The sequence below is a fragment of the Paramormyrops kingsleyae genome, chromosome 21 (genome assembly GCF_048594095.1).
Source record: "Paramormyrops kingsleyae isolate MSU_618 chromosome 21, PKINGS_0.4, whole genome shotgun sequence".
In the NCBI taxonomy this organism is placed as follows: Eukaryota; Metazoa; Chordata; class Actinopteri; order Osteoglossiformes; family Mormyridae; genus Paramormyrops; species Paramormyrops kingsleyae.
The window spans coordinates 12,491,607-12,502,787 of record NC_132817.1 but is presented as its reverse complement, the minus strand read 5'-3'; the positions used below and the strand labels follow the sequence as shown (position 1 = coordinate 12,502,787).

General features: G+C 44.0%; 1 protein-coding gene across 2 annotated transcripts; it reads right to left on the bottom strand.

Annotated features, from left to right (window-relative positions):
• LOC111847569 (uncharacterized) lies at window positions 1-10,455 on the bottom strand. Of its 2 annotated transcripts, none has more exons than XM_023818874.2 (19): window positions 9,973-10,455; window positions 8,499-9,324; window positions 8,063-8,266; window positions 7,561-7,894; window positions 7,310-7,419; window positions 7,185-7,210; window positions 6,959-6,999; window positions 6,460-6,574; window positions 5,674-5,833; window positions 5,217-5,340; window positions 4,085-4,119; window positions 2,410-2,470; window positions 2,120-2,154; window positions 1,930-1,993; window positions 1,616-1,717; window positions 1,499-1,515; window positions 1,040-1,070; window positions 796-925; window positions 1-670 (listed from the first exon to the last, which is right to left on the bottom strand). In XM_023818874.2, the coding sequence occupies exons 1-18, from the start codon at window positions 9,988-9,990 to the stop codon at window positions 820-822; spliced, it is 2,409 nt and encodes an 802-aa protein (XP_023674642.1). In that variant the 5' UTR covers window positions 9,991-10,455; the 3' UTR covers window positions 1-670; window positions 796-819. The 2 variants fall into 2 exon arrangements, with proteins under 2 accessions (XP_023674642.1, XP_023674640.1); XM_023818872.2 differs by having other exon boundaries at window positions 6,460-6,577; window positions 9,973-10,453.
• Between the last annotated feature and the right edge of the window lie 726 nt (window positions 10,456-11,181).

The window sequence follows — 11,181 nt, the reverse complement described above, 5'->3', positions numbered from 1 at the left end:
TTTAAACGAAGACATTTATTGACAAATAGGTCACAGTATAAGTGAGACATTGATGAAACTGATGCCGTCACACAACATATCAGTGCAAAACCCTACACTGCATCTAACCTGGAACTTATCCCCAATCCTAACAAATCAAAACCCCAACACAGAAACTGCAACTAGAGAACTTCTGTTCTGTGGTAACCTTTAGATTACCCGAATCATATTTTATTACTTTATTACCATATTCAAGATTTTTATAGAAAAATAACCCTTTTCTCCCTCGTCATTACACTGCAGAGATCAGACAGTTACAGTAACCATGAAGGTTAAGTACATGGACTTCGCTTGCAGCACCCAGCTAAGATGACCAGCTCTAAACCCGATGACGACCTTCAGCAGTTTATGACAACGTTTGACAGTTCAGCTTGCCGACACTCTTAACGCAACCAAGTTCTGCAAAACTGGCTTCTCAACCTTGGAAACTGCTTCGTGGTGGTGAGTGATTAAAACTGACCGGCAGTCACTCTTTCCACTACTTCTCTATTCAAAAACCTTCACGCAATCTATTTTTCTTGAACGTTCACGAATGAAGTAATGCATTTTACTTTCATCCCATACGCGGATAAGTCCGGAAAGGTTCAGATGATAATCTGATGGAATCACCAACGTGTTCTGGCCACTTCTCCTGTAGGAAACACACACACACACAAAGTTCAGTAGCTACCAACATTTTGCGGGTTACAGCATAAACAGGAACATCTACTCCACCACCCCTTTATTAATGAATCATGCCCCAGCGGAGGAGGTTACCCGTGAGCCCGGCTGCCAGGCCAGTCACCCCCTGTCGGCGAAGGGTGCGGGGGGGGGCAGGATGATCAGGTCCATCAGTTGGAATTCCCCTTCTGGCTCGCTGCTTCGGCGAGTCGAAAATGCAGCCGCCCTGAAAGCAAAAAACAGCGAAGGGATGATGGGAACAGGCCGAATGGAAAAGCAGGAGCGGCCAAGCGAGCGGAGGGGGGTGCGTGGAAACCATGAGGGCGCGTTTGATACTTACAGACTTGTGTGCTCCTCTGCTGAACACAGACCTACACACAGAGAGCAATAGGGGAACAAATGAAAAAACAGCAAATAAACGTCTCAAAGTCTCACTGCAGTCACTTATCATAAGACCCTCTCATATTCCAACATGGCTTGTAACATAGACCAGGGGGTGGGGAACCTGTTCCACTGTTCCACCAGTGTGGGTGCAGGTGTTTGGTATGGCCTCTCAATCAGCCAATACCTGCAGTCCTGGGGACCTACTGTTGAGTGCCACTGTTTTATTATTGGCTGAGGAGGTCATGCCAAAAACCTGCACCGGTTCTCCATGGAACAGGTTCCCCAGCCCGGTTGAAGACAGAGAGCAGAATGACATCATAAGGGCCAAATTCCTTAACAGTGGTGATTGCTAGTCTATAGAAAGCCTTTCTAACATAAGCGAGACCTAAATGTGAAGCCGGCGATGTTCACTCACTTGGTTGAACTTCAGTTCTTCACAAAATACATGGAGAGAAGGATGAGAAAAGAAGTCAGTGACTATTTCTGGCAGGCATAAAAAAAATATTTAAAGGAGCACTCTGAAATAAGTTACCCTGCAGGAGTCTGTCCTGCGTTTTCCTCAGCGATACTCTCGTTTTCCTGCTGCTGCTGCTGGAAGAAAGTAGCAAGTTTCTGGAGGGCTTCGTACCTCGTCCTGCAGACAGGAGTAGAGAGAAGAAGGTGAGCCTGGAAACCTGCAGCGAACGGTCACCGGCAGCCTGAAGATTGTCAAACTATGCAACCAGAAGGTCAAGTGACTCCAACGATTCCTCTTCCCAAAAAACACAGTGATCTTCCTCACAGGAAGTGAGGTCAGTGGAAGACAGTGTCAGCTCCTCGCAGATGGAGCCGTACACGTTGACTTACAGGGCCTGGCTGTCCTCGTAACCATCGTTGCTGGCGGCCGGCTGGCCTTTGCCGTTCGCATAGCCTGTCAGACAGAACCAGGAGGCCAGGTGAGCCTCCAACCCGAACCCTTGCAGCAATGCTACCATCTTCTGCAGATTAAGCACTGAATACGAAACCTAAAGCCACAAATCTTTTTGGAGATACTTACACATTTCAGCCATGGAAACATTTTGACTCTGCAACCTATAATGAATCAGAACGACATTTTACAACAGAAAAAGTACAAATCAAACATGACAGCTGCAATGGACAGGGAAACAAGCTTTACGATTCAGGTTTGTCATCAGATCATCTTCTATTGGATGAAACCTTACAGAATCATCTCTATACAAATGCCCCAACCCAATAAAAAGTCACATGACAATGTTTGGGAGAGATAGTGGTTTGTTTCCCCATGTCTGGATGAGTAGTGAAACACCACATGGTTTCTCCTCGTACCGCACATCGGAAGGAGACAAGATCGATTCCTCGTCACACGTCCATTCCTCACTGTCTGTAACTGAGAAACAGAGTTCCTTAGTTCCACAAAAAAATACTCCAGCCAAGCAGTTGCTAACTCCCTATGCAGATTAAGGGATATAGCTACAGTTGTTCCCCCGCAGCCACAAGTTCAACCAACCGTGGATTAAAAATACTGGGGAGGAAAAGTAATCCAGAAAGTTCCAAAAAGCAAATCTTGGAATTTGCCACAGGCTGAGCACCACGCTGAAAGTGTAATTTGGGTCATAATTTTCAGTAACGTGGTCTCATCCACTCATTTTCAGTAACGTGGTCTCATCAATGTTCAGGTTTGCCCTGAGTCAGCCAGAGATACGATCTCATTCACCCACACTGCTTTATTGTGCTGATACCGAACGATGTGGGTTAAAATTCAGAATATGATTAAGTCTTTAGAGTGAAGGTAGAAAAACCATTTTACAAAATCATTTTACATTTCATTTATTCGGACACAACATTTTCCATTATTTGCGTTATACAGTGGTACCTCGGTTCTCAAACTCACTAGAACTCGAATTTCTTGAAAGTCAAACAAACCAGTTTGACCTAGAACTCAATCTGAATATCAGAAGTCGAACCGTGAACGCTGACCTAATATAAATTGTATGCGCCAGGAAATGAGTCATACTACAATGCAATTCTTACTTGAATGCCTTCTTCACAGACGGGACTAAATTAACTAAGATTAACTAAATAAAGCAGCGCAACATTACAGTAACTAACAATAAATAAACCACTAACTTACGTGTACTATTAGAGCATTTATGTCATTTATTTAAACTTTATTTTACCAGGTAAATTAACTGAAAACCAGTTCTCACTGCTTTACGTGATATTCGGGAGAAATAGCAGATTACGCATCGGAACTGCCTGGGATACAAACATCATGCGTGTAACTAAACTCTTTAGCCAATAAGGGCAAAGGTGTGTCGTCACGGAGGCGGTTCCAGTTTGTGCAGCCGGGTGAGAGGTCGCAATGCATCTAACCGTAATGCATTGCGTCAGGATCAGAATGCGTTGCTTTAAGCCAGCGCTGTAAGCAAGTCGAACGCACACAATGACCAGACTGGGGAAACAAACTGAAACGCGGACTTAATACAGAGGACTAATGACAACAACCAGAAACAGCTGATCACATGGGGATCCCACACGAGGTTAACGAGGGGGCGTGGCACACGGAAGGAGCGGACGACCGGGGCAGGACTGGGGTAATGTTGGGATAAGATCTTTATCGTTTTGGAAGCCATTAAGATAAAAATGCTCTTCTTGTCTTATCCTGTTCATCTTGTGTTTAAATGCTTAAAAAATAAATAAAATAATTTAGGTGTAATTTTGGGGGGGCCGGGAACCAATTAATTGTTTTTCCATTATTTCTTATGGGAAAAATTCGATCAGAACTCAAACTTCTTAGGATTCGATCCTGAGTCCGGAACGGATTAAGTTCGAGAACCGAGGTACCACTGTATTAGGTATTACAAGTCATGTAGAGATGATGTAAAGTTTATGGGAAGATGTACAGGGTTATACGCAAATACTACCTTTTTCTATAAGGGGCTTGAGCGTGAATACAGAGGGCAGATAGCACAAAAAAAAAAAACCATACAAGCATACTTACAGCTGCTACTGTGAGCAGGACATTGGTTAGAAGACCTGGAAAATAAAGGACAGGCAGTGGGAAAGTGACACCTGCTTCACTTTATCTCTGCTGCAGAAAACCTATAAATCAACTGACAGAACTACAGAATTATCAGCCAAGAAAAGACAAGCTGGTTTTGGTTCAAAATCATGTGGACATTTTTGGGTTTTAGAATGTAATTCAGCTGCTGTAGGGGATGGAAAATTCCTGCCAAAGGACTGTTTAATTCTTTATAGTTTGTGTGTGGGGGGGGGCATTATTCTGCCTTTAAAAGCCCCAGCTAACCTGCTTAACTACTCAGTATAAATATCATGAAATTGCCATAATGAATATTTGCTGCATGAGGCCAATATTTTACTTCGAGGCAAGAAGTGGGAACCTTAAGTCGGCCCTTGCAGTCAGAGGCATATACAGAATGTCCATTAGCTTCTATGCTGATGGAATTTAACAGTAATACAACACTTTTCAATAAAGCACATCCCACTGATACAGCAACCTCTGGCAAACCCATGTGACTGTTGAGGAGACCATCTCCGTTCTGCAGATCTGAACAACCTGCAGTAGCTTCACTCCAAACCTTTGTGTGACCACAAGGCTGACACTTAAGAGATGCCAACTTGATCCTGAATTTCACAGAAGTGGTTGGAGGCAGAATATTAGCTAATTATCCCTCTGAATTTTTGCTGGCCGTGGTTTTGAAGAATGGAGTTCCTCTGCTCGTAATTAATACCATCAGCCAAGAAAACACTATTTTTTCTTAATCAATTTGGGGAACTTCCACTTTTTATATAACCAGTGACCAGCTTGCATACATGTTTAGATTCCAGATTCTTCCTGAACTTGCATGGTTTTTGATCAAGAGGTTACTGAGCCCAAACATAAAAGGGGAGGTTTAAGACTAGTGCCTCATTCAGGCACTTATATCATTGAATTCATAACTGCAAAATATCAGGGAAGCAGACTGGTCATGCTTAAGGCTTAGCTTAAAGTAGCATTGGTAGCTATAGTCATTCACTGCATTGTCGTCACCATGCTTGAACAGTCTTATAGTAGACCCTGCTTCTGAAGTACGAAATGCACAGTTACTTTATCATTAATTCCTCATTACTACCTGCTCCCGTCGCTGAAGGTGTCCCCATCGACGGCGGGGCGCCCCGCTGCCTGGGAAGCCCTCTTTCCAAGCTCCAGCATCTCCTTGATGTCCAGCTCCACGTTCATCACAGGGATGTAGCCATCTGCGGACATGCCGAGAACCTTGGTTGCAAACTATCCAGGCTCTGCGATTCGTAACTGACGGAACGGCGGCCAGGGAACTGAGCACATCAACTGAACAAACCTCACCATTCCAGGGTCAACCTCTCATAGCTGTTAGTCAATAAGATCATCAATCCTTCAAAAAAACAGACTTCTGCATTTAACTATTCTGTAACTATCCAGCTTAGAACGATTCACATTTTCATAGCAGCTGATGACCAGAAAGGGTTAGGGTTAGGGTTAGACCCAAGTTAGTTCAACTGGCACCATGAGACCTTCCATTTCAGATCACTGGGATGAACACGGTCTCTCACACTTATGGTCATCGTCCCTCGCCAGCCACTTCCCTTTGGGACAGTCAGTGGTGCGGATGATGCTGACGACGTCTCCGGTCTGTACGGGAAGGTCACCCTTTCGGCCCTTGCTGGCGACTGTCACCGTGGCCTTGTACATGGGCTCCTCCTGCCCAGTTATCTTAGAGGGACACAGGATAAAGCAGCCAGCGATTACTGTGGAAATCTCAGCAATTAATCAGAATCTTTGCCACAAGACAAAGGCTGGTGGAAACGTGTTGGCACAACATGCTATAGCTGGAGAGACTATGACAAAAGACAACAATCAACATAACGTAGACTGAGAATAGAGGCGTAAAAGCAAGTGATAAATACCGAGGACGGCGCAATGCTGGTAGCTGTTACAGGCAGAATACAGACAATATACCCATGCATACAGAGCATAACACAAAATACGTGGAATGTGCAATTATAATGCGGCAATAGATCGTCAAGTGCAGGTGCTATTGAGAAAGCAAACATTGAAATCCTGCAAACGTTGCACGGTTATTGATTAAAAAGCAGGAGGAACTGCTGAGGAGTCTGACGGTGCTCGGAAAGAAGCTGTTCTTGAAGCGTTTTGTGGTGGTTAGTGATCAGAGTCTTCAACCTGAGCTGAAACGGATCATGTGCAGGATGATGCAAAAATGTTTGCCTCATGAATCCTTTGAGGTTCCTAATGCAGACGCCACCCCCATCTCCACCACCCCCCTCACAAAACATCTAGCAGACCCTTGAGGTGAATGTTTACGTCTCCGCAGCTCCTACTTTGAACTTCCTTCTCATCTCGTTCTCCTTCTTCTCCCTCTCCCGCCGCTCCTTTTTCTCTCGTTTCTTCTGCTCTCTGTCCTCATTGCTCTCTCGATTCTCCTTGCGCCCGTTGCTGCTGGAGACAGAAGCAGCCAGAACTGGGATGGCATTGAAAAACCTCCAACTATTTAAAGCCAAGAGAACAATAGATTCATAAACAGGCAGATGTGGCGTCAACTTCTTTACAGTAAAGTGTCTAATTGTGGAAATGTGTTCAGTTAAATGAACACGCAGACATTAAATCATGTAAATAAGATTACAAATATACCAATTTCCATGTGAGAAAGTTCCAGGAAGCTCTCCTGACACAAGCCTAGAAAGACTTTTCATGCCATTACATTTTTCAAGATGCCAATGCAGACTTCATGTTGATCATTGACAGTGATGCTCACTGAAGAAATATGTGTATTTGTCAATAGGAGCTTTCCCCATTAAAAATGAATTTGTACAAACCTACCATGGGTTGTGAAACCATGCGCTCTTACGCGAATCTTCACCCTGTTGACCATACAAACATGAATTCAGAACATCTCCAACCAAAAAAAGTTATTGCATATTAAACATTCCAAAAGCAATATTTTTTTTCAGTCACCAAATAAATCTTTTGCTATTTTTCCATGGGACAACTGCAACTTTTCAAATGCCACCTTTAGCCAGTCTCATTAACACCCACACAAACTTACCATCAAGTCAGTATCAGCGTACGGATCTAGAGAGGACCAAAATAAAACAAAAAATGTCAAATACAGATCTCTCATCCTACTTTACCGTGCAGGAGTAATAGCGACATCCAACACAGAACTCTTACTTTTTGGAATGACTTTACGTCGCCATGTATTCTGCCCGCGGCGAAGCTTGTTTGTGATCTCAACATCTTCATAGACGTCTGCATTTTCACTGTGTCTTTCAGAGCCAAGACTATTAAAAGTAAAATTCCACAATTACACAAGGGAGAGGCAATAGTACCTGTGCTTTGTCACAAGAAAAATGCAACTGAATGAGTATACACTTGTCAAAGTTGAGTCATTGGGATTGATGAGTTATATGACGCCACTTCACCCAGCTAATGGCTTTCCGTCTTTGTGTTGACGTTCTGTGATACAAGCAAAATTCTGAGCTGGAGGAGCCTGGTCTGGAGGGTCCAAAGCAGGTGTAGATTCCTTGGTCCACAACCCCAGCGCCTCTAGAACTGCTGACTTTGGCTCTCTAGGTTCAAGGTCTGTGGCATGAAGGCTCTGGTCCCCAGAACCAATGGACTGGGACTCTAGGGCATTAAAAGCCACATTGAAAATTCCTGAAAGTTCTGGACACACCAGATCTTGAGGCTTCGGGGGCACTGGATATTCAGGAGCTTGGCCTTCAAAATCAATAGATTCAAGCACCCCAAAAAAGCCTGAAACAAACAAATGCACAAGAGAACACACGTTTCACTGCAACAGGAAAACTGTACATCCAATTCAGTTCAAATGGCCTTAGAATGCTTAAGTCTTAAATGATCAAGTTAATGTTTTTAGAGAGAATTTTTTATTATTTTTTTTAAATCAGCCAAGGAATTAGTTACCAATTTCATGTTGATCCTTTCCAAATAAGGCCCAGCAGTGGCTGAGATCCACTAAATGGGGTCTGGGTGGTTTTTCCGGCGGGGGACCCAGGGACTGTAACCCGGGAAGAGGTATCTTAGCTGGACCAGTCTCAGCGCGATGCCCCAGTCGCAAACAGTTTGTCTTCCAATCTGCACCGTTCTTGCGTATGTGCGGCATCTTCCCTGGAGGAGAACCCATCACAACACATGGCACCAAGCACTAAACTCGTGATTAAAAAGGATTTTTTTTAAATGCCGGAATATAAGCTTTTGCTTCACACAGGTTGTTACATTCTTGCGAATACTTAGTCCATTACTGTCCGATTACATAGCTGGGAAGACCAGGTACTTTCATTGCTTGCCTAAGAAAATTTAGCAAAATTTAAACAATAAGAAAATTCTGGAATGTACTTACAGTGTGAGGCTATATTGAGCTTGGCAGCTAAGGCAGAGACACTGGTGGCCTGAGAAATACTTTTGGGTTTTTGAGGAGGAGCTTCTGCCTTCGGGTTCTCGCAGCCCATGGGAGAGAGTTTGGGAGATACCTTCAAGGGGAGCCATGGAGGGCTGCTGGCTTCCGGGGATCCCACATTAACACCCTGAGCACTTTCTTCGCTGGAGAGGGTAGAGTGTCTAACCGAAGTGTCTTCGAAAGCGCTACAAACACTAGGTGCAGATGTGCTCCGGGAATAGAGGCAGCCTCTGCCTCTGGGAGATGGAGAACCGGATGTCATTTCTGGACTGTTACTGGGAGACTTTGATCGAGAGCTGGTATCGAGGGAGATCCCACTGGTTTTTGGAGATGTCGACTTAACGTCATTTTCTGCGGACATCACCATCTCAGGTTGGCCAGGCGGCAGGCAGCTGCTCGAAGGCAGACCCAAGGTGACCTTCTGCTCTTTTCCTGGTACAGGAAGCCCAAGAGACAATCGCTTGTCCTTTGATGTTTGCCTTGTGCTCTGTTCCTTTTCTGCCGTCTTGCCGCTGAAGAGGGAAGGCGTACAGGGCGGCAGGGGCAGTGGGTAGGAGACTGGTCGCTTGCCGTGTTTCTTTGCTCTAGGCAGGACTGACGAGTTGCTCTCAATCTCCACAGCGATGGTGCTCAGGTGAGACGGACAAGCTCCGGGTGGTAGTGGAACCTGTCTGGGCTTTTCAGGGACCATCGGTTTTCTCCTGTACTGGTTCAAGGTGATCTCTTCTTGAAACTTGGCTCTGATAGCTTTGAAGTCAGTAATGTTCTCCTATAAAAGATTGAGAAAATAAAAGGCTTGTTTTCATATAGGCAGGACCATAGCCAGCTATGAGGTCACTGAGGTCCGGACCTCTGCAATATTTTGAGAACTAAAATTTGAAGCTAAATATTCACCTGAATAAAAATCAGGCTAATTAACGTTTTAAAGCTAACTAATTATTTTAAAAAAATAAAAACCGCACATGAAGAGGTTGGTATCAATAATATGATTGACGATCGAGGCCCACACTCAGGTCCCGGATCTCAATATTATTCAAACCTTGTCTACAGACCTGCATATAAACGCTGATGAGATTCACAGATACACGTAAAAAGTGTGAAGACTTTAGAAGTATATTAGAACTTTAAGAAAAACGTCGTTTTGGTCTTTGTATGATATGAAAAATCCAAACACCATTCAAGTACATCAGCAGCCATCGATAATCGCACGGTTTCTGCGCATTGTTATTGGCTTAACAATCACTTAGGCAAACTTAAAAATGACAAAGCAGGGCGTTTATAAGATTAAATGTCATTAAAACTGACAAGCGGAACCAGTGGAAAGCAATATTTAAAAGTAGCAAACTGTGAAAGAAATCTTCGACCAACTAAATATTTTTACGAACTGGAAAGAATCTAAGAAACAAAAGGGACTTACCTGTTCCATTCTCTTCATTATCGAAAATAACCGCTACACTTACACACTTAATGACGGTTCTGTTTAATTTTTGTTTTAAATGGGTTGCATGCGGGATTAAACATGGCGTTATCCCCAAAACTCCCTTCAGTACATTAGAGACAAATGAGGAGGAAGTGGGGCAGGTGTGAGTCCCTACGGAAATCACCAGTCCCGTGGAGCGCTTATAACCAGCAGGCGCTGTGACCGTCTTATGCGCTCAAACCAGGCTGAATTTTAACAAACTGCGGTGGGACCGGCGTTGATGTTTGTCTATTCAGCCGAATTAGTGCTTTCGCAAAGCGCGCAGCTTGTCTCTAACCTCCAGCAGGGTCACCGGTGTCAGCGCCAGAGCCAATCTGACAGGCGGGCCCAAGACTTTCACGCCCTCCGGTAAAAGTTATCGATCGGGGGTGGGGGTGTCAGCAGGCAATCCATAGCCACACCCCTGGGAGACACCGGGTTGATTCGATGTCAAAAATAATATTAGAATAAAATAAAAAAGAGATGTCCTTGGTGGGTGGCGTTTGCAGGGAGGGGGGGAAGTGTAGCTCGCGAATGACTTGTTACTGCACAGGAAGAAAAAAAAATCCGATCCTCATAATGAAAATCAGTTATATGGGCGAATGAACCTTAATAAGGAAAATAAATCCTCAAGCCGGCGGTCATGTTAAATTAGAATCGGGGGGTCCATTTCACACTGTCGTATTTTATGGGACAAAAATTCTTTACATGATATTTGTTAAAAAAGACAAGAACATTTTTCAGCTGTCTACAATTTGCTTGCTTGACTTGATTTAATTTAATTTTCACAGCCCTTTATCCTGACAGAAAGCATATTAGTCTGTTTTGTGTATAAATTATCTGTTGCACGGGCAGGAAGGTTTATATCCGCGCTATGATCATTTCCAGCATTCAACAAACATTGTAACAACAAACAAACTAATTTACAAAGACACATCACCCTGCCTGTCAACAAACATAATTTAGCAATCTTTAGCTCTGGACTATAGGCCTACTTCTATCTGTCTTTAACTGTTAATCCTGGGTAGGGTTACAGGGCACATACACACCCATACATTACAGGCAATTTGGAGATGCCTGTTAGACTAACTGCGTGTCTTCGGATTACCCACGGGACCCGGGGAGAACATGCAAGCTCTCCATACATACTGAGCGGGGGTGAAATTC

Bases quoted from the DNA above. Each gene is read 5' to 3' on its own strand.
- LOC111847569 (XM_023818872.2), bottom strand. The intron at 7,895-8,062 runs GTAACTAATTCC...TGTTTGTTTCAG, and splicing joins AAAGGATCAACATGAAATTG to GCTTTTTTGGGGTGCTTGAA. The intron at 5,834-6,459 runs GTAGGAGCTGCG...TGTCCCTCTAAG, and splicing joins AGATGAGAAGGAAGTTCAAA to ATAACTGGGCAGGAGGAGCC.